Raw genomic sequence first — 26,604 nt, 5'->3', positions numbered from 1 at the left:
TTCAACCGGGCGAGCAGCGGCCGACACCCTCGGCCGGCGCGCCTGTTCAATGCTGCCAATGAGAGGTTGCGTCCGTCTGCGCCGCCCTCCCTTTCGGTCAAAATCATGGGCATCAATGCTGGCTGCTGCATGCTCTGGGCTAGCATGAATGCAATGCGGCAAGCGGCACGACGCGTGGGATGGAAAGTGCAAGAGAGGTGAGGGAGCGAGTTTGGGTGGGCAGGGCGGTCAGAAGCGGGCGTGGCAACTGTCCGGACGCCCACAAAGCCCTCCATGTTTGCCTCCGATTTGCGAAAGAAAACACGTCCCGGCCGCTCTATACAAGACCATGTTGGATATGTGTTTCCCGGTCTGAACAACGCAGCCCGAACGTGTGTGCGGGCGATTCAAGTGTCGCCCTTGGAGATTCCCTTACCCCAGATGAGAAACCAATAATTCATTTCATGAGTTTTGAATAGATGAAACATTTCCTAGAAACACAATGCAAATAAATTCTTAGAAAAAAATCATACATAATTCAATTTTAGGCATCGAACAATCCACAAACAAATAATTCATGAATGTTTTGTTTCTCCAAATTTCCTATAAAAATATTTTGAATCGTATAAAATCCTAAATGCAATAAAAAATTTCATTTAGTGTATGTAGGTGTAGCTAACTAGCAACACGTATGGTGTCTCGTGTATTTCTCAAGAATGAATCAGTCGACGGCATGACGTGGGGCGCCTCAGCCGCGCCCGCCTCCTCCTCCCGCGGCGTTGGTGAAGAAGGAGAGCAGGTCGACGGAGGAGCCCGCTCTTCCTCCAGCGCCAGGCTGCAGGTCGTCGTCGAGGAAGAGCTGTTCCTCGGGCACCCGGAACGCGCCGTGCGCGCAGGCGAGCGCGGCGCCGGCCGCGAGGGCGGAGAAGACGATGGACCCGACGGAGGTCACGAAGACGACGAACGCCGACGCCGCCAAGAGCCCGCCCAGCGTCTCCCTCTCGGAGAAGGTCTTCCCAAAGGCCGCCAGCGGGGGCGCGTCGGCGGGGCGGAGGAGGTAGAGCGCGCACCAGGCGGCGAGGAGCGCGAGCAGGGCGGCGAGCGCGAACGGGTGCGCCAGGAGGGAGGCGGCGAGGGAGAGCGCGACGAGGAGGGCGTAGTTGACGCGGAAGTAGGCGAGGTTCCTGCGGACGCGGGCGGTGGCGTCGGCGAGGGAGTCCGGGCGGCTGAGCGCCGCGCGGTCGAGGAGCTCCGCCCACGGGCGCGCGCCGGAGAGGGAGCGCTTGGCGGAGTCGAGGAGGCGGGCGAGATAGGCGCGCTGGTCGGCCGCCGAGGAGGTGTCCGGGGCGGGGAGGACGATGGTGGCGGTCGCGGCGGTGGCCGCCGGGATAACGGAGACGGGGAGGAGGGGAGGAGAAGCCGCGGCCATGGCGTCGGTGGATGCCACCACCGTAGAGAATAATGTTTTCTTTATCTGGGAGAGAAGAATGTTTAGGAGAGACGAACGATGGCGCGCGTTTCCCTCTCTGTTAACAAGCAAAGGTCAACGGTCAGCCTGGTCTCTCTCTCTCTCCGAGTTGACATTTCTGTCTCCTAATTTGACCTGAACTGGTAGATATACATTCAAGCTGAATTTGTAAACGCTGATAAGTAGTTTGGCTAGACTAGGCATCAGTTTGAGATTGCTGGTGAAATACAAGACTGGTCAACTTACCACTCCGGTAGGTAAAGATGGTATTTTTCTTAATAAAAAAATAATTGTCAAGAAAAACAACGGTCCATACAAGTGGAATACATCAAGACACAAAATCATAAATAAAACAAAATTGGTTTTCTTCTTGTTCGATGGTACGCCGTTCATCTCAAATTAAAATATGCACTGAACCAACAATAAAAAGAAGACACCCGTAAACATCATCGTCATGTCAGTCTTTGAAGACACAATAATCATAGTAAAAGAGGAAAAACATTAGTTGTGACATTACCCTACGCAATGCAGTTTTACAATTTTTGAACAACTGTCTAGAGGATTGGATGAAGCAAGCCATGTTGCAGAACAAATCGAAAGAGTGGGTCCAAATAGCCATATCAAGAGTCAACCAACTATTTTTCTTAATTGACACATCAACTGTCAAGATCCAAAGAGAACCAACAAAATCCTACAACACCTACCTTCACATGCCCTTCCCCAACGCCAGACCGAATGTTGTCGAGGTAGGGAGGTGACAGAGAGACCTTTGTTACAACATGCCACCAGGAAAACAAAATCTAAGGAAAGCAAAAACCTGTAAAAACTAAGAAAGTCAAAAGGGATGGACCCACACTCAAAGATGTGGCTCGAGAATGTCGGCGGCATGTTCCCCGACGCTAGAACGCCAAACTTCATTAAGGAAACAACAGGCCTAAGGGTATCTTCAGAGTGAACCATCAAACTGCCCGCATCCGTCTGGACCGCGCGGTATGGATGTGTTTTGCCATCCAACGCGGGCCTGTATCAGTCTGTCGACCGGGCTAGACGTGATTTTCCCCCTCAAATTGGGAGCAAACCGAGGGGCGTTGCGGGAGTCCGAACCACTGCCACGTAGGACTCCGACAGCCCCGACCCACTGAAACCCCTATCTCGGTCCCATTCTCTTCCACTCCGCCCCTGCCCCCTTGCTTTGCATCTGCGTCCTCCTCCTCCGACGCCACCGATGTACCTCTCCGACTGCCACACAGGGATTACCAGGTGTCCGCAACTACCACCCACAAGCATGCTCGCCTTGTACTACAGCATCGTCCACCCATGATCTATTCGTAGCCATGTACCTCTGTCCCCCTGTCGACAACGACAACCATGGTTGACACCACGCATGACAGGTGTTTGGTCAAATGCCATTGAGCTTATTTTCGAACTCCATGTCGTTGTTTTAGAGCAAGAACGATGGCGGGGTACTCGACATGGTGAATGAGTTGTTGTGTGATGTATGGTTTAGGCGTATCTGTGGACTTCATAGGCAGGAGCAGAAGGAGGTTCTTTGGCAGCACGTGCATGGTTCGTTTCATGCGCAAAAGCACATTGTGCCCTGTGACATACAAATCATCCATGAACGAAATGTGAAGTCGTTAGCCTATCGATGGTAGACCATCCAGAACTCTGCCATAAAGTATTATGTCGCAGTTGATTGCCGGCAATGTGGCCATTGCGCGCGACAACCATGGAGATTGTAAGTTTTAATTTTCTTGCTCTATATGTTGATTGGTTCATTCATTCACTCATTGTTGCTCTATACGTTGTGTAGCTTGCACGCGCTGCCATAGTGTACTACGGGTCAAGGGGCAGACAATTCACACACATGAATTGTTGGATGAATCTCAAGGGACAATATGTGTGGGACAACATGTGCCAGAACTGGAGTTAGTATTGTTGAATTTGATCTATCCATGAAAAACTTGTCTAACACCTGGTTGAATTGGAACCAGTGGCAGAGACAGGGGGACCAGCAGGGCCCTACCCCCCTAATGTCCGCTGGTTTAAGACTAATACTAGTGTAAACACATAACTTTTTGCTGTTAAAACAGAGTATTTTAATGGACTGGCCCTCCTCAACTAGGTTTAGCAACGTTTGGCCATCCTCATTGGATTTTCCTGGCTCCGCCACTGATTGGAACTACTGTTGTACTAGACATATTTGCATGTGTATTTATGGATGACTAGCAAGATGCCCGTGCGTTGCATGAAACATGAAGATGCATTTGTATGAGTAGTTTATCTTATGAGAAAAAAAGATGAACAAGGAAAAGCCGTATCTACAAATGTGGAGAGGAGTGCGGGAAAATTGTCATAGTTTCCTTCCTACCCGTTAGATATAGATCGGGCGACTTATATTGCAGGATGACAGACACACCTTCATCACCAACTCTGCTTTTTATAAGAGTACTAGCAAGATGCCCGTGCGCTGCACGGAACATCAAGATGCATTTGTATGAGTAGTTTATCTTGTGAGAGAAAATGATGAACGAGGAAAAGCCTTATTTGCAAATGTGGATAGGGGTGTGGGTATCTTTTTGCAAAATTGACATAGTTTCCTTCCTATCCGTCAGATATAAATCGGACGGCCTATATTGCAGGATGGCAGGCACACCATCATCACCAACTCTATTTTTTTATAAAAGTAGAGAAATTGTAATAGTTTCCTTCCTACCCGTTAGATATAGATCGGGCAACCTATATTGCAGGATGACAAGCACACTATCATCATCAACTCTACTTTTTATAAGAATAAAGATTTGTTCTATTTTCTATCTGAATTTTGATGAATTCTATCGTGTTTGATAAAATTTGTCAAAACACGATTTGAAATGCATGCTGCTAAAATACGATTTGAAATGCATGCTGCTAGCTTTGGATGGCCAGCCCGCATCCGTGCCAGCAGAATGGTCGTATCCACGGGCGGATACGATGTCCGGTTTACGGGTCAGCGTTGGAGATGCCCTAACACTGCTATACACAAGGGCACAACAAGCACCTCTCACATATCCAACAGGGGCAGAGGAGAGGAGAAAAGAATTCCTTTCTAGAGGTTGTATGTAGTGATGCAGACCAGGAATAGAGTTCCGTAAAGATGACATATTTGGTCCTCAGCCATGATCGCCCTCCCATTTTCATCTCAAATTGGGGTATATGTTTTGCAGCGTGCAACCTCTTTAAAGGAAAACAAACACCCAATCAAGCAAATTTGCATATCAAAAGCAGCTAAGTCGAAGAAAAACAGAGCCTATTTCCTCCAAGGGCATGTACTCCACAGTTGGAGGGTGCACCTAACGCAAATCCTAAATTTTAGTTCATGCAGCAAATCACTGGAACTCAACAACCAGCACAATTGGACAAACACAGAGGACACCAGAAAGGATTCATGATTACGAATCGAACCGAGCAGTTGCAATATTTCCTTGCCATGGCAAGTCCGAAACCAAACCAACTAGATCACACAAGTACTCCAGCACTCATAAACACTGGCCATTAAACTGACACGACGTCTTACTGCAGCGGTTTCTCCTTAAATAGGCAATGGACAGAATATTAGGAACTCTGAAGTTCATACAGGACTCCACGCCATATGAGGCGTCTAAAAGGTCGATCCGTTCCACCCAAAGTCCGAGCGCTGCATGGTAAAGAAAAAGGCTTAATTGGAGTTCATATAATTAGCATCTAGCATAGAAAGGAAGCCACTGTGGAAGCTAACATGACACTACGAGTTCAAACGACAGATGGACATTTACATGATCTACTCTTGATGCAAAGCATGCAAACATTGAGCATGTTCTTGTGCAGGATGGGCCTAACAAACAGCAGAATTGCAATGAGAACATGATGATGCCTGATGAAGACCCATGAATGAGCGGTCGACAGCAAATAATATCTGCTTGCCTTTGAATCATGGAACTTGAGGTAGAAGCGGGACTTGGGGATGGACAGCTTTGACTCCAGGATGGAAGCAATGCCGGCACTCAGCTTCTTGTTCACATCAGGGTTCAGCCCTCCGATGGAAACCAGCTCACCGTAGGCTGCAGGCTCCTGGGTACCTCCGAACGCCATGGGCACTGAACCCTTGAGAACAACCATCACATACTGTTGGAAGCACTCAAGTTAGTATCTGAATGATAAAGACGGTGAGAAAGAACTTTGGTGTACCTGCTACCCGGTCAGCTAAAAACCAGAAAACTATCACAGCCTAATTTCCAGTAGTTCGAGTGTCTGACATTGTATACAATCATATCATATCTCCAAATCTACAGAATGAAACACCAACTAAGAGCTTCATTATAATTGGCTTCAGTATCATAAATATAAATAACCAGGCAAGTCATTTTGATCTTAATTATCTCTGATATATCAACAGAAGTAGCTATTGGAGCCATTTTTCTGTTAAAATTGATGTATTTCTACACTTAAAAACAACTAACCTAAGTACAGTTAGCTTTCCAAAATAATACTCCAGTATATTTAGAAAAGAACAACTTGAGAATCAAGGAAATGACCTGTATTTCTCTAAAAACATAAGCAAATAAAGTTCTGAATAGTTAAACATGAGCAGTCCAGATTTACGTCAGATTAATGGTACTGTGCATATATTTTATAATTTTCCAATACATGAGGTTCTGAATTAGCAATTATAGAGGAACACGCAGAAAACAGCCATATCTTGTTGATGTGAAATACCTCTACATTCGAAAGACAAGCAAAACAAGTAAACATGTATTTCTGGAAAGACTTTCAGATATTGCCTCCCAAAGCAAAATCTCTAAAACAGAATAAAGTGTTTTCACTCTAGACTTGCAATAGACACTAATCATAACCTCCTAATCAACTCATTTTGGTGTTGCAATGACCAAGAAAAATGGAAAATATGAAGGTTTCAAAGTTCTTTTGAGAGAAAGATACACACAAATTCCATGCTCCATGGTACTCTCAAAGTTCCCCATCTTATGCTATGTTTACAGAGAAATCCGTAATAAATATTAAAGATGTCGAGCATGTTCATTGTCTGATTGCTTCTGTAGAGAGACAGATTGGTTCTATTCATCCCTTTACCAAGTAACTTGCCCATCCATTTCAAGTTTCAGCATATTCATGTCATAGCACATCAAACACCCTTCATGCTTATCATATTGAGGCTAAGAAATATAAAAATGCTACTCCCTCCAATCCAAATTAATTGACGCAGACAATGTAAAATGGACATTCTATAGAGGCTGCGTCAATTAATTCGGATCGGAGGGAGTAACTGATTCGAAAAAATATCCAAACCAAGAAGACAACGACTTGACCACCAAACATCAAGAAATCGAACCTTGATTCAGTTCAGGTTCAGTCCAAGTTTTCAATTTTCACGTGCATGCTAATCTGCTCCTAAATATAAGATGTTTTGGCAGTTCAATTTAAACCGCCAAAACGTCTCACATATAGGAACAAAAGGTAGTAAATAAAACTGCAAAGTTTATTTGACAAGAAACTGATTTTTTCGTCTGTGTGGTCTACATTCACCAACAAACAAACACATGACCATAAGAAACACAGTCCTAAACTGGACATAACCCCAGATCACAACCTTGAACTTGCTCCACACATGAAAATGTCATACAAACCTACAGATCAAAACCCCGTATCCACAATTTCAGCAGTCGTGGGACAAAGATCTTCCAGGGCAAAGCAAACATGAATAGCCGCCCAAAGGAAGGGGAACAAACCCCCAGCATCGAATCGACTCCCCAAAACCCTAACAGATTGAAGGGCCAGACCTAAGAGACGGACGGAATCCAGGGGACGGCCACGCCTGTATGGATCGACATGGAGATACGGACGCCGCGAGAAGAGGGAAGATGGCCTAGGCAAGGCGGGATGTTGAGGAAAGGGGGGAGATGGGGCAAGGAGCGTACGTTCTCCGGCTTGCCGATGATGGTTGCGACGGTGCTGGAGGCGTCGGCGAGGACAGCGGAGGTGTCCACCCCCTCCAGGTTCACGTTCGTCGACACGTTCAGGCAAGGCATCTTCCTCCTCCGCTTCTTCTTCTTCTTCCCTGTCCGCGCCTTGGTGGATGGGTGGGGAAGTATGTAATGGAAAGTTGGAGACCTCAGTCGACCTTGGCGAGAAAGGATAAAACCCTGACCACCCGTTCCTTACCGGTCGACCCTATGCGTGTGTGTCAAAAAATAAAAGATTTTTTTATTAAATATGATAATTAATGTCTACTTATACCTAAACGTCTTACATTTGTTTTTTAAATAAAATAGGCGACTGCTAGGCGCCGGCGCACCGGCCGAAATTTCGGCCGATCGGCCCCCAGTCATATGATACGCGGGTTCCAAACCATAGGATTCCACCCCCTCACCCCACCCCCCACCTCGCGTCTCCTTCCTGCAACAGTCCCCACCCTCCTGCTTCCCCGTCCCCCTCCCATGGCCTCCCCCTTGAAGCTCGGTGGCGACCGCTCGCCGGCTCGTTGGTGTCGCTCGCCGGCTCGCCATGAAGCCGCTCGCAGATTTGATGGTTGCAGCAAAAATCAATTGGTAAATCTGGTTCCAGCTCCGCTTCGCGATTCCAGCAAAATCAGAAGGTCGTTGTAGCAAAATCAGTTGATGGTTCCAGCAAAAAACACAAATGCAACAAAAAAAATCAAAAAACATGCCTCGCCTCATGAAGAAATTGGTTCCAGCAAAAAAAAACACTGGGTTCAGTTGAAGCTTTTTTCAGCATTGAAACTTTTTTCCTGCGGTGGAAACTCTTTTCTCGTGGCACTTAAAACTTTTCCTCAAGCTGAATGAAGCTTTTCCACAGCCGGTTGAAGCTTTTTCTTCCCAGGATGGAAGCTTATTCTTCCATACCGGCTTGAAGTTGGTTCCAGCAAGAAGCAAAACTCAGCGCGTCGTGAAAAAATGATGTACCAATTGACCATGCTGATAGTAGCAAAACTCGAAACGATGGTAGCAAAAAGTAGTACACTGGTTCCATCAAACAAAAAGACATGGTAGCAAAAAAAATCATTGGTTCCAGTAAAAAATCGAAGATGGTTGTAGCAAAATTGGTACTCTGGTCCTACTTCTACCAAACAAAAACATGGTTCGTCGACACGTTTAGGCAAGGCATCTTCCTCCTCCTCCGCTTCTTCTTCTCCCCTGTCTGCGCCTTGGTGGATGGGTGAAGAAGTGGTAATGGAGAGTTGGAGACCTCAGTCGACCTTGGCGAGAAAGGACAAAACCCTGACCACTCGTTCCTCGACCGGTCGACCCTATGCGTGTGTGTGTCAAAAAATAAAAGATTTTTTTGATTAAATATGATAATTAATGTCTACTTAAACCTAAACGTCTTATATTTGTTTTTTAAATAAAATAGGCGACTGCTAGGCACCGGCGCACCGGCCGAAATTTCGGCCGGTCGGCTCCCCAGCCACACGATACGCGGGTCCCAGACCACAGGATTCCACCCCCTCACCCCCACCCCCCACCTCGCGTCTCCTTCCTGCAACAGTCCTCACCCTCCTGCTTCCCCGTCCCCCTCCCCTGGCCTCCCCCTTGAAGCTCTGTGGCGACCGCTCGCCGGCTCGCTGGTGTCGCTCGCCGGCTCGCCATGGAGCCGCTCGCAGATTTGATGGTTGCAGCAAAAATCAATTGGTAAATCTGGTCCTAGCTCCGCTTCGCGATTCCAGCAAAATTAAAAGGTCGTTGTAGCAAAATCAGTTGATGGTTCCAGCAAAAAACACAAATGCAACAAAAAAAAATCAAAAAACATGCCTCGCCTCATGAAGAAATTGGTTCCAGCAAAAAAAACACTGGGTTCAGTTGAAGCTTTTTTCAGCATTGAAACTTTTTTTGCTGTGGTGGACACTTTTTTCTCGCGGCACTTGAAGCTTTTCGTCAAGCCGAATGAAGCTTTTCCACAGCCGGTTGAAACTTTTTCTCTCCAGGATGGAAGCTTATTCTTCCATACCGGCTTGAAGCTGGTTCCAGCAAGAAGCAAAACTCAGCGCGTCGTGAAAAAAGGATGTACCAATTGACCATGCTGATAGTAGCAAAACTCGAAACAATGGTAGCAAAATGTAGTACACTGGTTCCATCAAACAAAAAGACATGGTAGCAAAAAAATTCATTGGTTCCAGCAAAAAATCGAAGATGGTTGTAGCAAAATTGGTACTCTGGTCCTACTTCTACCAAACAAAAACATGGTTTGTCGACACGTTCAGGCAAGGCATCTTCCTCCTCCTCCGCTTTCTTCTTCTCCCCTGTCTGCGCCTTGGTGGATGGGTGGGGAAGTGTGTAATGGAGAGTTGGAGACCTCAGTCGACCTTGGCGAGGAAGGACAAAACCCTGACCACTCGTTCCTAGAACCGGTCGACCTTGTGTGTGTGTCAAAAAAAAAGATTTTTTATTAAATAGGATAATTAATGTCTACTTAAACCTAAACGTCTTACATTTGTTTTTTTAAATAAAATATTGTCCAACGATGCTATTTTTCTTACATATGCAACATACCAAATGTGTGACAACATTTTTACTAAGGGAAAAAATTGTTTTTACCACTCTATCTTATGCCAATTCTCCATATGCGAGTCTAGACTCTGTCATTTCTCTTTTGCCACTATCAGCTTTTGACAATTATCACAATTGCCATTTCGTGGCAATTGTGATACATTTTCAAATGCACTATTAGTTTTTGACAAATTATCACAATTGTCATTCTGTGGCAAAATTAAAATTTCAGAGTGGCAATTGTGATACATTTTCAAATGCTAAGAGTGACAAAAGTAAAATAATTTTATTTTCTTTTTGCCACGGAATGGCAATTGTGATAATTGTCAAAAGCTAAGAGTGGCAAAAATGAAATGTCAAAATCTAGAGTGGCATAAGAAAAACTGGCAAAATTTAGAGTGGCAAAAACAAAATGCTCCCTTGTACTAACCTGATCCTCTGAAACAAGCTTGTGACACTAACACTTTCTTTTCGTTAATTAAAACTAAGTCCTAAGGATCTTTTCCTAAAAAGAGAAAACTAAGTCCTAATGTCAAACTACAAAGAACAAACATAGTACACGTGTGTTGCTACAAACAAAGTAAGAAACCACACTACTCCCTAATTAAAAGAGTGATGCTTTCAACATGTCACGTTGTCTTTGATATTTGGCTAAAACCATCGTGTTATTTTTATAGTATATGCATAATATTCAAAATTACTGTAAGAGTAAAATTTACTTTTTACCTCATAGCGAAGATCTCGTGCCAGCATATTATACTATTTTCAAAGAAAATGCCATGTTTTACCTCTTTATTTGTGAATTCACATTTTACCCCTTATGTATGACCATTTGTGCTAAAATTGACAAGGCAAAACCATTCGTCCGGACAACATGAAAACTAAGTAGAGGGCCAACTTAGACTTATGTTCGTTGGGCTTATATCTGATATGATTGTAAGGGTTTCTTTGATTCACATGATTTCCCGCTAAAAAAAGATTCACATGATTTAAGGAACGCATGAATAGGAAGAACAATAGGACTACAAATGGCATGCCTTTTTTAATCCTACATGATTTTGGTTTGCTTGACTGCATCTCACAAAAAATAAAGGATTCTTCCCCAGAGTTTTAAGTGGATGATAGAATTCTATGGAATATATACAAATGAATCCTGGAAATAAATCATATATGATTCATCCTACAAATCAAACGGCCAACATAGATAGAAATCCCGAGGATTTCAATCCTTTAAAATTCATATGAATATCCTTTAAATCAAAGAGGCCCTCAGATTAGTGTGGTGCATCTACCATACTTGTTCATTAAATACTAGCATAATTCATAGAATTTGGCTGAATTTGATGTAAAAACTAAACAATGGCATCATTTGATATGCCCCTAATGAACATGCATCTGACTTGTCAGCTCCGTCAGCTAGCATGTCGTCCTAACAACTGCATCTGTTGGTTCAGGATTTATGAAAAACTCTTACTTTTTTGTGGATTGTGAAAAATTCTACTCCCTCTGTAAACTAATATAAGAGCGTTTAGATCACTAAAGTAGTGATCTAAACACTCTTATATTAGTTTACGGAGGGAGTACCTCGGTATGCAATTTTTTTGAGATGGGCCTAAGAAAACGAATCGGATGAGAGTATTTTCCTTTATAGTATATGCATAAAATAAAGCAAAACTGTAATAATTTTCTGGATTACTTTTCTGACACAATTTAACACATATAAGTTTCAAGTTTCCAATCTAAATATTTTACAACAACAACAATACTATTTTTTAAGTCCAAAGCAATACATTTCATGGACAGGAAAGAATACATGTTTACAAGACCTATTATTTGAATTGATTTGAGATGCCGCCTGGTGTATCGGACAATTCAAGGAAGATGGAGGTGTTTTTACAAAATAAATTTAAGCGGGTGGTGAGCAATCAAAGCTCAGTCTCAGCCATTGATAGCAGATTGATATCATCCAAGGTGAGAGAACCATCACCACCAACTGGTTTCTTTAGAGGAATATAAAGGAAACATACTACCTACTATAAAAACTTGTTTTGTTTTGAAAACAAGCATAATATCTGTCTTGGTCCTTCCTTTTGGGAGGAAAATGAGTTAGTTACTCAGGAAGATAACGACCTCTTGCAGAAAAACTTTTCTGAAGAGGAGATTAAAGAGGCAATATTTGGGTCTTATGCCCATGTTGCCCCTAGCCCGGATGGATTATCTTTCTTATTTTATCAAACCTTTTGGGATGTGATTAAAAATGACTTTATGGCCCTGGTGAGAGACTTTGAAGTAGGAAAACTGGATTTACAACGATTAAACTTTGCTCTGATTGTGCTCATTCCTAAAGAAGTTGATGCCAGGGAGATGAAGAAGTTTCGCCCTATTAGTCTGAGTAACTGTGGGATTAAGATTTTTTCTAAGGCCATGACCAATAGGGTCTCCCCTGTTGGGCGCAGATTGATTTCTTCTAATCAAACTGCATTCATTAAGGGGAGATACATACTAGAGAGTGTGGTGATGGCACATGAAGTGATCCATGAAATTAAAAAATCAGGATCGCAAGGCTTAGTTCTCAAATTAGATTATGAGAAGGCCTATGACAGAGTTAGTTGGGAGTTTTTGTTTGACATGCTTCATTCGAGGGGTTTTCGCTCAAAATGGATTTCTTGGATTAAAAGCACTCTTGTTAATAGCACTTTCAGTGTGAGGATTAATGATACAACAGGTCCCTACTTTGTAGGAGGAAAAGGCCTCAAACAAGGGGATCCACACTCTCCCCTGTTGTTTAATCTAGTTGCTGATGTTTTTACCAAAATGCTCAAGAAAGCTGCTTCGCACAGTCTAATTTCTGGGCTTCTGCCCCATGTGATCCCTGGAGGTGTGGTTAGTCTGCAATATGCAGATGACACCATACTCTTCTTGGAAAAATCTGTCCATAAAGCAAGAAATTTTAAATGGCTTCTGTCATGCTTTGAAAATCTGTCTGGAATGAAAATCAACTTCCATAAAAGTGATCTCATGACTATAAATATGGATGATGCAAATGCTAAGGAATTTGCTCAAATTTTTTGCTGTAAGAATGGTTCTTTTCCTATTAAGTACTTGGGAGTGCCTCTGCACTATGATAATTTAAAAAGAGAAGATATTCAGCCTATCATTGATAGAATCATTAAAGGGATCTCTGGCTGGCTGGGGAGATACCTCACTTATAAAGGAAAAAATATTCTACTTTGTGCTTGTGTGATCAGTATCCCTGCTTACTTGTTGTCTGTGATCAAATTTCCTAAGTGGGCAATTAATGCAATTAACTCCCAGATGGCTCATTTCTTTTGGGGAAATCTGGGAGATCAACACAAGTACCACCTAGCTAATTGGGGATTAATTACTAGAAGGAAAGAATATGGAGGTTTGGGGGTTCCCAATATTAAAGAATATAATATGGCCTTACTAGCTTCTTGGGGGAAAAATATTTTTTAATAACCCTGATTCAGATTGGTCTAAGCTTCTGCTTTATAAATATCGTGTTAATTCTCCTAACCTCCTTTGGGCTAAAAGTGAAGGGGGCTCTACCTTCTGGAAGAGCACTACTTGGGCGCTGGCAGCTGCAAAAACTTTTTATACCTGGAAATTGGGAAATGGGAAACTCATTAGTTTTTGGCATGATGTGTGGATAGGGGATTGGTCCCTCAAGGTGCAGTTCTGGGACTTATTTTGCATCTGTAACCAGACTGACAACACTGTAGCCCAGGTTTGGGACGGGAATGAGCTGAAACTAACATTTAGGAGGTGTGTTAACCATCTTGGGATGAAACGCTGGGATCAGCTTGTCTGTATGGTCAAGCAACACCCTCCAGTAGATGAAACGGACACCCCAATCTGGGGTTTAGAACCAAATGGGTTATTTTCAGTTAAGTCTTTCTATAAACAAATCAATTTTGGTGGGGTGGTTTCGGGCATTAGTCCTAAAATGTGGAAAATCTTATGCCCACGGAATATACATATATTCTTGTGGCTGTGTGTTCACAACAAGATACTTACTAGAGATAACCTTGCGAAGAGGAGGGAAGTGGAAGAACCTTCATGCTTGTTCTGTGCAGAATTTGAGACCGTTCAACTCTTGTTGTTTGATTGTGTGGTGGCCCAGCAAGTGTGGAGTCTTGTTGCAGATATGTTTAATATTGATAGAATATCCTGTTTTACAAAAATTATGTCCTTCTGGCATAGACATAAAGAAAAAGCTGTTTTGAATATGGTAACAACTGCTGCCTTGTGGAGCTTGTGGAGACTAAGGAATGAATTTTGCTTTCAGGGGCGCAAGTGGAAAAATGTGAAATGCATTCTTGCAAAACTAAGCTGCTTTTTACAGCAATGGATGGTTCTGTGCGACGATGGACAAGCGAAGCTTCTACAGCAATGCATCCTGCTGCTGGACAAACGACGTGGGGAACTCCTCCGGATTGCTTGGATTGCTTGGAAATGAGGCTGGAGGAGGCCAACTGAATACCGGGGCGATGGAGATGGTGGAGCATCCCTGGGGATCGGATTTAGATCCATCTTCTTCGTTTCCTTTCTTCCTGTTGGACCTCTGTAATAATTGGTTTGGACATGATGCTTTGTTGCCACTAGACGTAAAACTGCTATGTTGGCTGTAGGTTATTCCGGCGAGGGTAGATGCTTTGTAGTATTCAGGTCGTTCGAAAACTTTGTATTCCTGTGACTGGTTGCGGTCTGCTTCATTCCATAAAATGGGGCAGGGGGGGGGGGGGGGGGGGGGGGGGACACCCCCTTTCTTTCAAAAAAAAAAAAGGAAACATTTCCCCCCTGAAAGGCTAAAGCTTTGAGCTAATACTGGAAGTAAGAAACAACCTATTTACATAAAAAAGAAAGCCAAAATGAACATAAAAGCCGCACATCATAGCTCATTTACAGTAGAAGTTGCAATACTCCATGCACATGTTGGGCTAGCAAACTATATTTTTCTTGCACATGGTGTACAAAACAGCTAAAACCAACTTTTTGTAGCACTTGCAATAATGGCTACAACCAAGTGGAGAATGCTTCTACGGTTACACATCAGCTACGTAAGAACTACATTTCACAGGATTCATAATTATCTAGGGTAGATCTGAAGGTGTACAGAACAGCCAAACCAACTACCTGTAGCATTTGCAACAAATGCCACAACAAAGTAAGAGGTGCTTCTACGGCTACAACTTTAGTGACAAGCCTTGGCAGTAAATGAAGTTTGCAACTTCCACTGGATCTGTACATGTATTTGCCAAGTAACTATACAAGAAAACCAATATATGTCTTATTTTTCTATCTTTTCATCTTCTCATAAAATTATCTAGGGTATCATATTTTGTCGCGTAAGTCAGTCTCTGACAAGATCGAGTTCCAGGGTCCACCTTTGCTCCCTAATCTGCACATCAGAAAATTACCTGAAGTCATCAAGGGTTTCTCCATTCCAACTTCCATGAGAAGGGCAATGGAAACCTATATAGTCTACACTACCTCCACAACCCAGCAACTGCTCGCAAACTCATAAAAAGAATGAGACCGGCCCAGACGCCACCAAGACCAAATTCAGGAGCAGCAACAAGTAGGAAAGCCGATGATATGGCTCCTGCAAAGAACTGAGCAGATACTTAAATATTGTTAGTTATTTTGCAGCTCATTTAGTATTGACAGCAAGACGGGGAATAGAGTGCAAACAGAGCTCCAGTTCAGACCATGGAGTAGGCAGCATATGCAAAGTCAGATACACCATAGTAGAGCCCATCGACCACAAAAGCAACAGCGTTTATTGGCTGGGAGATGGCGACGAACTGCAAGATTTAATATTGGAGCAGTGAGTATCATGGCATCAAAACTTCACTTGTCACATTAGGTGTTTATTTCAACAGTCCTAAATATCTCATTACCCAGACACCAGATTTGGCAATACCCAGAACTGCTGGATCGTCTGTGAACAGCGAGGAGAAAGACCCAAACCCAAAAAACAAGATTATAGCGAGTGCCGTACCAGTCGCCCCTCCAATCTGCGTAACAGAATATGTGAACAAACATTTTACACCTGGAGGTAAGGGAAAAAGAGAACCTCAGCAGCATTTATGAACTTCTTTTTCCATGACATGTGTATCTAACCTGCAGAACTCTGTAGAGAACCATGCGCGCCTGCTTGTAATTTCTTTTCGTATATTCAGTTGCAAGCAGAGCCTGCATTGTTTTATGGATACTTTAAGAACACATACCAAGCTAACAGGGTAGAAATGAAATGCCCCGCTGTATAAATGTACAAACCTGTCCAGCAAGAGCTAATGCATCATTGAGTAAAGAGATTGTCAACCATACTTGCAAGCATAACTGATGGCCAGCCATTGGAACAGGCCCTTCCCTTGCAGCAAGAGATGTCGACAGTGTCATGGTGAGGAGCACTGCTATGGTCCTACCGATCAGCAGTCCACCTGCAGAACAGTTCACAATTTGACGTGTTTAAGAGAACTACTACCGAGGTCACATCACATCCATGGATAAGGTAGGCAAAACCAATGTTCTTAAGTCCTTGGAAATAAAGAACATGAATATCTTCCAACCTGATTTCAGGTAGCGTATCATTCCACCACCAATGATCTTTCCTGAGAAGATTACTACTTTACTATTCAACTTCCAAAGGAGGATGTAAGCTATCACGTACCTGACAGCAGGCAAATATTTTCCAGATAATTAGAGCCCCCATGGATGCAGATGACTAAAAGTACGAGCTAGGGGACACCAATGAGGAAAGTACATTAGATTTTCATGATAGCTTTAACATACTCAGATGTTACAGTCGCCAGCGCAGCACCTCTTACTCCTAAACCAAGCGGAAAGACAAATATCGCATCAAGTATTGCATTTACTAGGTTACCAACACCTGCATGCAAAACATCCAAATCAAGAAGATAATATCTCATGTACATATTGCAGCAGGATCCTCTCATACTGTTTCGGGGTAAAAATAATATCTGAAGTGCATATAGGGCATATGTGTTCCTGAGACTTGCTTGTTACAGATACTCAAAATGATAAAAAACACACATGATTAAATTTATGCAATTTAGCAACAAGAAATTGCAATATCTTACCAATAGCGTACAAAGGTGTCTTTGTATCCATCAACCCACGAAATGCACCCTGTGCTGCAAGTGCTACTATGATAGGTGGAGCACCATATGCCCTAAAAGTAAGAAATTGCTCGGCTGGTATACGCACTGGGGAATCCTGTTTATGTAACAAAGAACAACTTATACTCAAGAGTAATCTGACATAAGAACAATACATGACAAAAATACTTGGCTTGAAATGACTACAGCCGAATCAAAGCTTGTGTTCCAGGGGCGATTTAGTTAGGCTAGTCATAGTGGGAGTAACTTAGCAAGTAACATAACGCATTTCGAGAAATTTTTGCTTATGTGGCATGTAGTTAATGAGAAGTGGTAACATAATATGTTACTGTAACATAGCGCTTTCCAAGACAAGATGAGTCTACAAGCTAATTAATGAAGTCTTCTATGACACTACTACTATGTTACTTTGCATTATGAAGGTAGTAATTTAGACTAGTGTCATATGTATGACACTAGTATAAGTTACTCCCCACTATGACCAGCCTTATAGACTACAGTTAATTCAAGAGATGAGAAAGCATGATTGACCACTAAATATGATCATATTCTAACTCACTTTTCCAGGTAGTATAATTGCTTATTTGCTTCAATCTCATCCTAACTTGGTTCATTTTGTCAGGAACACAAAAAAGGCATTTATCTGAACATTAGCAGCAAAGCACATAACAAATTGAGCGCCAAAACGTAGATATAATAAATGTTTAAGCCTGGTGACTGTCGATAAAGTAGTCCTACATACCACTGGTATACCGATGACATCCATCAATGTTCCAGATCCAAAAATAAGTGCCAGAGTTTCCATCAACCCAATACCAGAAGCTAGAGCCAAAGATGTCGTGACTGCCGGAAGAAACTTCCTTTCTTCACTCAACTTATTATCTGGGGATCTTCGAAATTCATCTTTTAAGTGAGATAATTAGTGTAACACAAAATATGGGAATAATTTCCAAAAATCTTTGAGCTCTTTATTAGCTTACTTTCTCCTGTTCCTCTATAACTATCATCTACTGCTTGCTGCTCAGCAACAAAAGATGTGGTCACGTTAAGCAGTGGAACGTTAAATAACTTGGACACCAAATTGAAGATCGAAATCGATACACCCACAGCAGCAAGTTCGGTTGAACCTGATGATAGAGTAAAAAAATGATCAAGAGATCAACAATCTTTCCGGTTCAAAACGTAAATTTAAAAAACCAATATATTTACTTATTCATGAGATGGTTAAGTATAAAGATTACATTCGAGAAACTTCTGCAGATTGACTACACATGAATGTCAAAGGCTCGAAATTTCTAGCACAAAATCTTTTAGTTTCTGGGTTGCAATGCTGCAAAATAATAAGTACTAGTGTAGAATAATTTGGCTGTGAATATTGTTGGTTAAGTTGCTCAAACTCAAACACCATCTTAACATGGATGACGGATCGGCCTTGTACCATAGTCCAGAGGCATCAGCCATGTGTGCAGGATGGCAAGAAAGAACCCATATTACCTATATGGCCGACGAAGGCGGTGTCGACGAGCGCAGCGATGGGGTCGGCGGCGAGCGCGAGCACAGCGGGCGCGGCGATGCTCAGGATATCCATCCCAACCGTGTCAAGCGTGAGCCATCCCGGCAGCGTGCCCGTCGCAGTCATAGCTTCCTCCTCATTCCTTTCAGGCTCCGATTCCCGGGAAGCGTCCTCGTCGTCGTCGACCACGCCCTTGACTGTCGGCTTCGCGCGGCATCGCGGAGCGCGCCGCCGAGGAGCGGCAGAAGTGCGGCAGGGGCAGGGGCGGCCGGAAGGCATGTGGACATGGTGGACCCTTCGATGCGGGGCCAGGGTGAGCGCCGCGGCGGCCCTCGTCGGCGCCGGCGAGGTCGCCGCCATGAGTCTGAGCGCGCGCGCGCGCGAGCCGAGTGTGTGGGTGGGAGTACGGCACGTGGGTTCAGTCTTCAGTGGCAGAGAAATTTGCCGGTTTTGTTGGGCCTTCGGGGACTGGGCCGTAACAACCCGCTACCTCTTCTTCGCCCTCCCCTCGGCCGGTCAGCTCGTGCCTCGATCCTCCTCCTCCTCCGCCGCCGCCGCCTCCTCGCTCCGGCGACCAGTCCTCTGACTCCTGACAGGTACCGGCTATCTCTCCCCTCTCATTTGATTGATGTACGGCTGATCGGACTTTGTGGACGCAGAAGCTTGCGGCCAGCAGTGCCGTATGAGGTTCGCGGGGTGGTACCTGAAGATCGCCGTCGGCGGCGCGGCCATAGGCGCCGCCATGGAGCTTTTCATGATCCACACCGGCTTCTGTGAGTCCCTCCCTCCTCCATTCAACATCCAACCCCTTGTAATTAGCTGGTTCAAATGAAATCGTTAGGGTAGATGCACTGTAGACAAATTTCATCTCTGCGCGTGTCAAGTCTCCTCAAAATTTTACACTTAGCTCTAGCGTTAAGTTGTCAGTTGTTGCTGTGAACTCAATGGGGCCTCTAGACATCATTAGCCGAGGATCTCAGCATCCCCTCCTGAAGTAATTGAACTGGAATGGTGAAGAAATATTTCCATCTGTAACAACTAACAACACAAACTTGTACTTTTAGGTGCCCATGGAAATTTACATTGTACTATCTCATTCATTTTGTCAAGTTCTTTGGTTCGTTTGGTGCATAACAACGTTAATGATGCTTTCTGTTTACTACAGATGAGAAGGTAACGGTACTGGAGTCAGAAAAACGAGCTTGGGAAAGCAGTCCAGAAGCACAAGCTATGAGAGAAGCCTTGAATCCGTGGCAGAAGCGTGATGAGCAGGAGAAAAAATAGGCAATGATAGGCTCATCGGTCCTCCTTTCAAGTAATTGCATTCCCACCCTTCCATTGTATCGTAACCCCTTGAACAAGGTAATAGGGATGTGGCGTTTTTGTAGTTGTTCGAACCTGTCTCTCTGGGGTTGCTGGACGATAGCTTCCAGCAATGTTCTAAAAGAGTTATGCTCATATCATATCCACAAGTCTTCTTGCTAACAAGGATTCTTTTACTGTTTCCACGCATATGCGTCCATTTTGAATGCCATTCACACTCAGTATCTGCTATGTTTAGCAATGTAACAAAGAATTTTAGACTTGCAGAGGTCAAACCAATCTATATCTTCCATTCAAGGACTGTCTTTTCTGTGAGTTGATGCTAAATTTTGTGATCAAAGATATCTGGGGTACCCCAGCTTGCCCATTAATTCAAATTATAAACGTTTATTTCTCATGGAATATTGTTTAGATTTTTTTTGTCTTGTTTGCTGTGTCATGTAGGTAAATAACTGAAAGAAACTACTTTCTTACTCCCTCTGTTCGTAAATAAAAGATGTTCTAACTTTTTTCTGAATCGGATGTATATAGACACGTTTTAGTGTGTTTGATCACTCATTTCAGTCGGTATATAGTCCATATTTAAATATCCAAAACATCCTATATTTGTGAATGGAGGGAGTATTTCCCAAGCCTAGCATTTTAGACAGACCCAATTTCAACTCCACCATACTTACAGTAGCAAACATGGACAAATTGATGAGTTCATGTGAGGTCAGAAAGAAACATCAGTAGTAAGCTAAGGCAACCGCCTTGCGCCTTCAAGTTGACATTAGTGCCCTGTAAACAGAACAATGGTTCTACCTTTTACAAAGGGCTGCTAATCTCATAATTTGCTGCCCCCTTGTTGAATCTCGTGATGGTAGTAATTACATGTATTGTATCTAACCCAGTCCACCCAGAACCGAACCAAAACTTGTACAAGCTTAGCCATGACTTCAGAACAGCGAGGAACAAACAAGGAGTTCCTTTCTCAACTCAAAACTTGGCTATGGTGCTTACAACTAGATTGACCAGCAGCAGTAGCATAGGCCTGTCTTGTTCTCAAGAATAGGGCTGTGCTTGATGCCAAGCCCAGCACTGTGATGCAACCCCACACAAAGAATGTGTTTGAGTAGCACTTCGCACCCATGCACACTATCGTGGTGTCAACCGTGCCAGTGAGGTTGTCCAGTACCGTACTCTTTCGGCCATTTGCATCATATACCAGGGCAGCAATCTGTCCGTAGAGGAGTGAGCCAAGAGGGATGTTGGTGATGAGGATGTTGTGGTTCACACCGATGCTATTTGGTCCGAAGAGCTCGGATGTCACTGACACTGCCGCAGCGAAGATGAAACCTGAGCTTAGGCCAATTAACGCCGTTCCTGCTATCAGAGTGTTTACATCGTGCAATTTCCACATCAAGAAGAAAGCCACTGGCATGGGCACCAATGCCACCGCAAGCCACCCTGTCCGAGCAAATGACACCCTCCTGCATGCAAATTGCATATATGGTATAGTTAGCTAGGATGCTAGTTGATGAGAGGTTAGTTATCTGTATGTAGCTAGATTAAGACAGACATACCTGTGAAGGAAGTCAGGGAGTGCAGAGAGAAGGCGGCCGAAGAAGGAGCAAGAGGAGTAAACTGCAAGAAGCATGGTGAGCTGTGGTTGACATTGCAACGATTGCGCAATCTGCCCCAAGTTGTTGCTGTACACCAGCCCAACAGTGGCACCACAGAAGTACGCTGTGTAGTAGAGCCAAAAATCGACACATCGGATGAGCTTCTTTGCACTATGCTCCTCACCAAGAACCAACACACAGCCCTTGTCCAGTATCGTCCCACAGCAACAGCCCTTGGGCTGCCATTCCACTGTTTTATGTGCCATGCTGCCGTTGGTCTCCGTGTGGTCATCATGGTTGAGAAGGAGCGGCTTCTGTGGATCGTTGTGGTTGAGTGTCAATTCAGTGTCAGGATCATGTGTGCCCACACTAGAACAGCTCGAGGCGGCAGGGATGATGAGAGGAAGTGTGAGGAGGGCCATGGCGCCCATGAGGACGGCCCTTGCAGCAGAGCTGGTTGTGGTGACAGAACCGAAGGTCACTAAATATATGCCGGTGACAAATGCGATGGTGTAGAAGCAGAGGAAGACACGCCTGTCATGCTTTGGCAAAGTGTGGAGGCTGCTGTGATCATGTGGGTGGCAGAGGAGGATCGCTGGGAGCGCAATGATGGAGGCGGCGAGGGGGAGGGTGGCATTGAGGAGGAGGTAGACGGATGGTGAGTAAGGGGAGAGAGCGTTGGCGAAGAGGGTGTAGAATGCGGCGCTGAGCCCGTTGAAGCTTATGGAGAGGGAGAGGGCCAGGGGGCGGTTGGCTGCGGAGAAGCTGCGTATGCAGACCACGAAGCAGACCGTGTTGAACCAGCAGATGCTGCACCCTGCTGCCAGGCAGATCAAGAACACCTGCGAACAATGCAACAAGTTAATCAGAATTGCTCGATCGTTTGATTAAATTCAGCTCAGAAACAGTTTGCCTGTCCAGGAAAGTTTCCAAGCAATGATCAGTCCAATGTAAGTTATTTTTGGGGGAATGCTATGTGATATGCAATGCATGGGTACAGAAGGTGGAGTGGCAATACTGATTTGCTTGTTCAAGCTGGAACTGGAAGCGAACATCTGGTGCGAGTACTGCACAGTGATGACTAGTTAGTGACGCAATTGCTCAGGTAAACACTATAGAAATAAAACCACGACAAGAATTATGGAACGGAGGAAGTAATAATCTGTTACTAAAAATTTGGCATCTTATGTGCTGTGTATCTTGCATGTTATTTGCCTTGCTGGATATGGTGAAGAGGAGAAGATAAGAAGCAGGTGGACGGTGCTGTTCTGGGGATGCAACGCAGCATGCGTGTGCGATGCTGCTCCGATCTTCCGGTATCAGGTCTGGGCGATGCGGTTGTGAGTGACTTTTGCCGTGTGGGGTCCTTGTCTTGGCCGATCTCGACTTTTTGTTGTTGCTTTCTTCAGAATTTGGAGCCTATGACTTCTTAGTGCGGCCATCGGATATGGGAAAAGGCAGATTGACGTACCATTCTGCGGTCAATTAGATTGAGGCTTTAACACGATCACCCTCCCATGGATGTCATGTCACCCTCAGAATTGATGATACTGCACGCTGGATTAATTAGATTGATGCTGTCCTAGTACTGAGTGCTCCCTCCTAGATATTGTTGGGGAAGTATAATTCAACAAGTAGTATATAAGTAAATACTTTTGGATAACTAATCTAGTGACACCAACCATGTTACACACCAATAAATTGATTGTCAAATCTTCGTCTAACGAAATAAAATAGCACGCTTTACATATTGAAAATCGAGATAGTGGTACGGACGTGAACTTTTGCGGACATGGTGCCACAAGAGGATGGAATCTGGGCAGTCCATCTGTGCTATGAGATTAGCACTTGATACTAGAGCGAATTTACCAAATGATACCATGGGCTAATTTGGCAAATCAATGGACTAGGCATCTTTTTTTCCTGCTTTGCTCGAGCATGTTAATCCCTTTGATAAACGAACCTGGGACATGAACATAATGTACTGGTGTTGGAGGAGCCGGTGAACCGAGTGACACATGAACAATCAAAGCTCAGAGAGAGGGAGGGGGGATGTGTACTGCAATACATCTCCATGGATGAGTTCTAGCTAGCTATGCACATAAACAAAGTGGAAGAACTATAGAAGCAGGATGAATGAGAGATGAGTTGCGGGCTGGATAAGGGATGGTCTGCATGTTGCATTTAAAAGATGTTTGGAGCCTTGATGTCCTGCCAACCATTTACAGCAAAACTTGCAGCCCATCAAACGTATGGGGGCAGCCTGAAGGAGCTTCTGGGGCACGCGTTTTAAATACGCTGCCTCCTATCGTTAGTTCACATGGATTGACAAGAGCTATTCAATGTTTTGTTTTAAATTTGCTTTGGTGGCATTATCAATACAGGAAATATATTAACGTTGATGTGGTGTGGATAAATTGATATGTGCGGCCCTTGTACACAAACTGCACGAATCACGTGGCAACGGCCGGGGATGATACGCCATCCTAGCATGGCACCATTTACAGCCATGCATTTTCGGGAGTAGTATGCCATGTGTTTTGTAAGGTGAGGGCGTGGTGTAGAAGAATGGCAGGTGTGCGTGCCGGTAGGTTGGAAGAGAAGAGGAGACAAGCATCAAGTTAAGTTGGACGAAAAAGATGGAGGCAGGATGGGCATGACGACTTGGCATGCATGGATGCCACAACCTTTTCTTTCGGTTTTACCTATCGGTTTCTCTATATGTACTTTTTTTTGTTTTATATAAATTATGGGTCTAGATGTGCTATAGTTATTGCACATCTAAGTAACTTAATTAAACATAAAAAAGAATAAAAATTAAAAAAATACTTACACGAATCTTCGCGTAAGATCAATGGCATAGAATTTAGATGTGCAATACTTATGTGCTTTAGCAAAGCTGATAAATGATAGTACTAAATTATAGCTGGTGTTGTTGGTGGTGAGTCCCCCCCCACCCCACTTCACCGGTTCATCCCAATCTCCCTCATACATCTAGAACCAACCAAACCCCTCCAATTAGAAAAAAAAATATCTTGCAATAAGATTGAGTTTCTTCTCTGGGGTGTTGCACGTGCATTGGCTGCTAGTATATAGGAGTACTACGGTTGCTAATACTAGTCTTTTGGAAAAACAAAGAAGGGCAGCAGCATTCTTGCGGTTCAGTGAGCCACGCATGATTGATGCTGCCCCGGACGCCGTGTTGGTTAACAGGGAGTATTAAAATTACTACTTGGCATAATCTAGGTAGCTATTCTAGAATGTCAACGATTCCTGTCACCTACATCGCCCTCTAACCTTGGCTGGTTAGCGCGCGGGCCCACATCCCAGCCACAAAGTCAAAGGGCAGGCAGTACACTCCAAAGAGTAAGCTCGGTACAAGTTGCTTGCAGTTGCAGACTTGCAGACGAGTGAAGTGGGAGTAATTCAGTTAGCAGCCACACAATCGCATGCCGCTGTAAAGACGACAAATATGCGAGAATGGCCGGCCGGGAAGCCATTTGATTTTGAGGCTGGCAAGCAAGAGTGGCAGCCGTAGGTCCTCAAAATAAACCTGCGGCCCCGGACGGTCGTCGACGGCAGCCACTCCAGCCTTTCCATCTGCATCCTTCCGCCTCGCGTGTGTGGCCGTGGATGGCCGACGGCGACGGGCGCGCACATCAGTCATCATGTAGGATGGATTCCTTTGCCATTGATGTGCTGCTAGCGACGGCAGAAGAAGCGGGGATCGGTTCTCCAGTGGACGATGGCTACGTGTAACTTTTGTGATAGCGTATGGTGTTCACTTAATCAACAAGATAGTTACATGCATGAAAAAATATCAATGAGCAAGGAGATGAGATGCATGGTTGGCCGGAGATGAGGACGAACCGCGGGGTAGGGGAGGGTGGCGGCGAGCGTGGAGGAGGGGAGGAGGATGCCGTACTGGAGGGCGTAGGAGGCGAGGCCGAGCGCGGCGGACAGGAGCAGCACCGCCGGGAGCGGCATGTAGAGCAGCGCCAGCCCCGAGGACCAGCCGAAGGCCTTGCCGAGGTCGGAGGCGGTGGCCAGGTAGTTGAGCGACTGCTGGGAGACGCCCATAGACGCCTTGAGCGCCGACGAGTAGGCCGAGAAGTCGAAGTTGGTCCCCGTCAGCGCCTGCACCCACACCGTCGCCACCAGCACCGCCCACCGCCGCCACTCGCCGTCCACGCCGCCATGGCTGCTGCTCCGGCGGCCGAAGCTGCTGTCCATCGGATCCACCGGCCTTTCCCTCTCTCCCCTCGACCTCCACGGATAGGGATGGGACAGGAGGATGCTTCTTCCTCCGTCCGTCCTTGGTCCTTCCTCTCCTCTGCTCTCCCGGCCTTTTCCCCTCTCGCTCCCCTATATATACCCTGTGCCGTGCACCGGCAGGAGAACGATTTATGTTCGTCCTCGCTTAGCTTAGCTAGCCCAGGCTGCTACGTTAATCAATGGTCAGATCGTCGATGACTCCAGAAACAAAACAATTCGTGTCCCCCTCAATTCCTCTGTGTGCACGTAAGCAAACGCGAAACCGTGGGTGCTCTTGGCCCGGCTGCTCATGGACCATGGCACTAATAATACTCGCTGATTGAAGATTCAGTTTTCCTTACTAACATACTATATCATGCATACGTACTGCCTAGTGCATATGCAACCAGACCAAGAGGAAATCATGAAGAGAGGGCGTACATATTGAACTCATGGAGAGAGGGCGTATATATTGAACTTCCTCCGTAAAGAAATATAACAGCGTTTAGATTATTATTTTAGTGATCAATAATCTAAACATCCTTAGAGCATCTCCAGCCGGCCCACAGGATGCCCCCACGAGCACTTTTTGAACGCCGGCGCTTAATTTTTCTCTCAGCCGGGACCCCAAGAGCTCAAATAGCGGTCCCGATCCAAACCCAAAAAGCCAGGAGGCACTTGGGAGCGCCGGCACTCTTTTTTGCATGCAAAACCCCCACATGTCAGCCTCTCTCCTCACTCTCTCTCCTCCTTTTCATGT

General features: G+C 44.8%; 4 protein-coding genes and 1 pseudogene across 9 annotated transcripts; 1 reads left to right on the top strand and 4 right to left on the bottom strand.

Annotated features, from left to right (window-relative positions):
• Positions 1 to 421: 421 nt before the first annotated feature.
• LOC125508712 (PRA1 family protein B2 pseudogene) lies at positions 422 to 1,546 on the bottom strand (annotated as a pseudogene).
• Positions 1,547 to 4,856: 3,310 nt separating this feature from the next.
• LOC125508713 (Tautomerase/MIF superfamily protein) lies at positions 4,857 to 7,635 on the bottom strand. 2 transcript variants are annotated; one of them, XM_087525969.1, is made up of 3 exons: positions 7,399 to 7,635; positions 5,242 to 5,590; positions 4,857 to 5,123 (listed from the first exon to the last, which is right to left on the bottom strand). In XM_087525969.1, exons 1-3 carry the CDS (start codon positions 7,507 to 7,509, stop codon positions 4,966 to 4,968), a joined length of 618 nt encoding a protein of 205 aa, XP_087382095.1. In that variant the 5' UTR covers positions 7,510 to 7,635; the 3' UTR covers positions 4,857 to 4,965. The 2 variants fall into 2 exon arrangements, with proteins under 2 accessions (XP_087382095.1, XP_048529452.1); XM_048673495.1 differs by having other exon boundaries at positions 5,390 to 5,590.
• Positions 7,636 to 14,877: 7,242 nt separating this feature from the next.
• On the bottom strand, positions 14,878 to 19,123 carry LOC125508710 (protein DETOXIFICATION 44, chloroplastic). 4 transcript variants are annotated; one of them, XM_048673490.2, is made up of 12 exons: positions 18,645 to 19,123; positions 18,131 to 18,277; positions 17,893 to 18,053; positions 17,112 to 17,247; positions 16,804 to 16,900; positions 16,581 to 16,681; positions 16,288 to 16,451; positions 16,132 to 16,203; positions 15,909 to 16,025; positions 15,717 to 15,812; positions 15,499 to 15,610; positions 14,878 to 15,406 (listed from the first exon to the last, which is right to left on the bottom strand). In XM_048673490.2, the coding sequence occupies exons 1-11, from the start codon at positions 19,021 to 19,023 to the stop codon at positions 15,527 to 15,529; spliced, it is 1,554 nt and encodes a 517-aa protein (XP_048529447.1). In that variant the 5' UTR covers positions 19,024 to 19,123; the 3' UTR covers positions 14,878 to 15,406; positions 15,499 to 15,526. The 4 variants fall into 4 exon arrangements, with proteins under 4 accessions (XP_048529447.1, XP_048529445.1, XP_087382094.1 ...); XM_048673488.2 differs by having other exon boundaries at positions 15,499 to 15,620; positions 17,893 to 18,032; positions 18,645 to 19,121; XM_087525968.1 differs by having other exon boundaries at positions 15,499 to 15,620; positions 16,804 to 16,840; positions 18,645 to 19,120.
• Positions 19,118 to 20,283, top strand: LOC125508714 (DNA mismatch repair protein). 2 transcript variants are annotated; one of them, XM_048673496.1, is made up of 3 exons: positions 19,118 to 19,259; positions 19,323 to 19,436; positions 19,829 to 20,283. In XM_048673496.1, the coding sequence occupies exons 2-3, from the start codon at positions 19,346 to 19,348 to the stop codon at positions 19,945 to 19,947; spliced, it is 210 nt and encodes a 69-aa protein (XP_048529453.1). In that variant the 5' UTR covers positions 19,118 to 19,259; positions 19,323 to 19,345; the 3' UTR covers positions 19,948 to 20,283. The 2 variants fall into 2 exon arrangements, with proteins under 2 accessions (XP_048529453.1, XP_048529454.1); XM_048673497.2 differs by having other exon boundaries at positions 19,127 to 19,259; positions 19,326 to 19,436.
• A 435-nt stretch (positions 20,284 to 20,718) lies between these two features.
• On the bottom strand, positions 20,719 to 25,961 carry LOC125508709 (protein NUCLEAR FUSION DEFECTIVE 4). The gene is made up of 3 exons (XM_048673486.2): positions 25,461 to 25,961; positions 21,552 to 22,432; positions 20,719 to 21,458 (listed from the first exon to the last, which is right to left on the bottom strand). Exons 1-3 carry the CDS (start codon positions 25,821 to 25,823, stop codon positions 20,960 to 20,962), a joined length of 1,743 nt encoding a protein of 580 aa, XP_048529443.1. The 5' UTR covers positions 25,824 to 25,961; the 3' UTR covers positions 20,719 to 20,959.
• Positions 25,962 to 26,604: the final 643 nt, after the last annotated feature.

This window comes from Triticum urartu, chromosome 5A (genome assembly GCF_056163025.1).
Source record: "Triticum urartu cultivar PI428250 chromosome 5A, HENAU_Tu73, whole genome shotgun sequence".
In the NCBI taxonomy this organism is placed as follows: domain Eukaryota; kingdom Viridiplantae; phylum Streptophyta; class Magnoliopsida; order Poales; family Poaceae; genus Triticum; species Triticum urartu.
The sequence above is the reverse complement of the archived record's forward strand: the minus strand, read 5'-3'. Positions and strand labels throughout refer to the sequence as shown.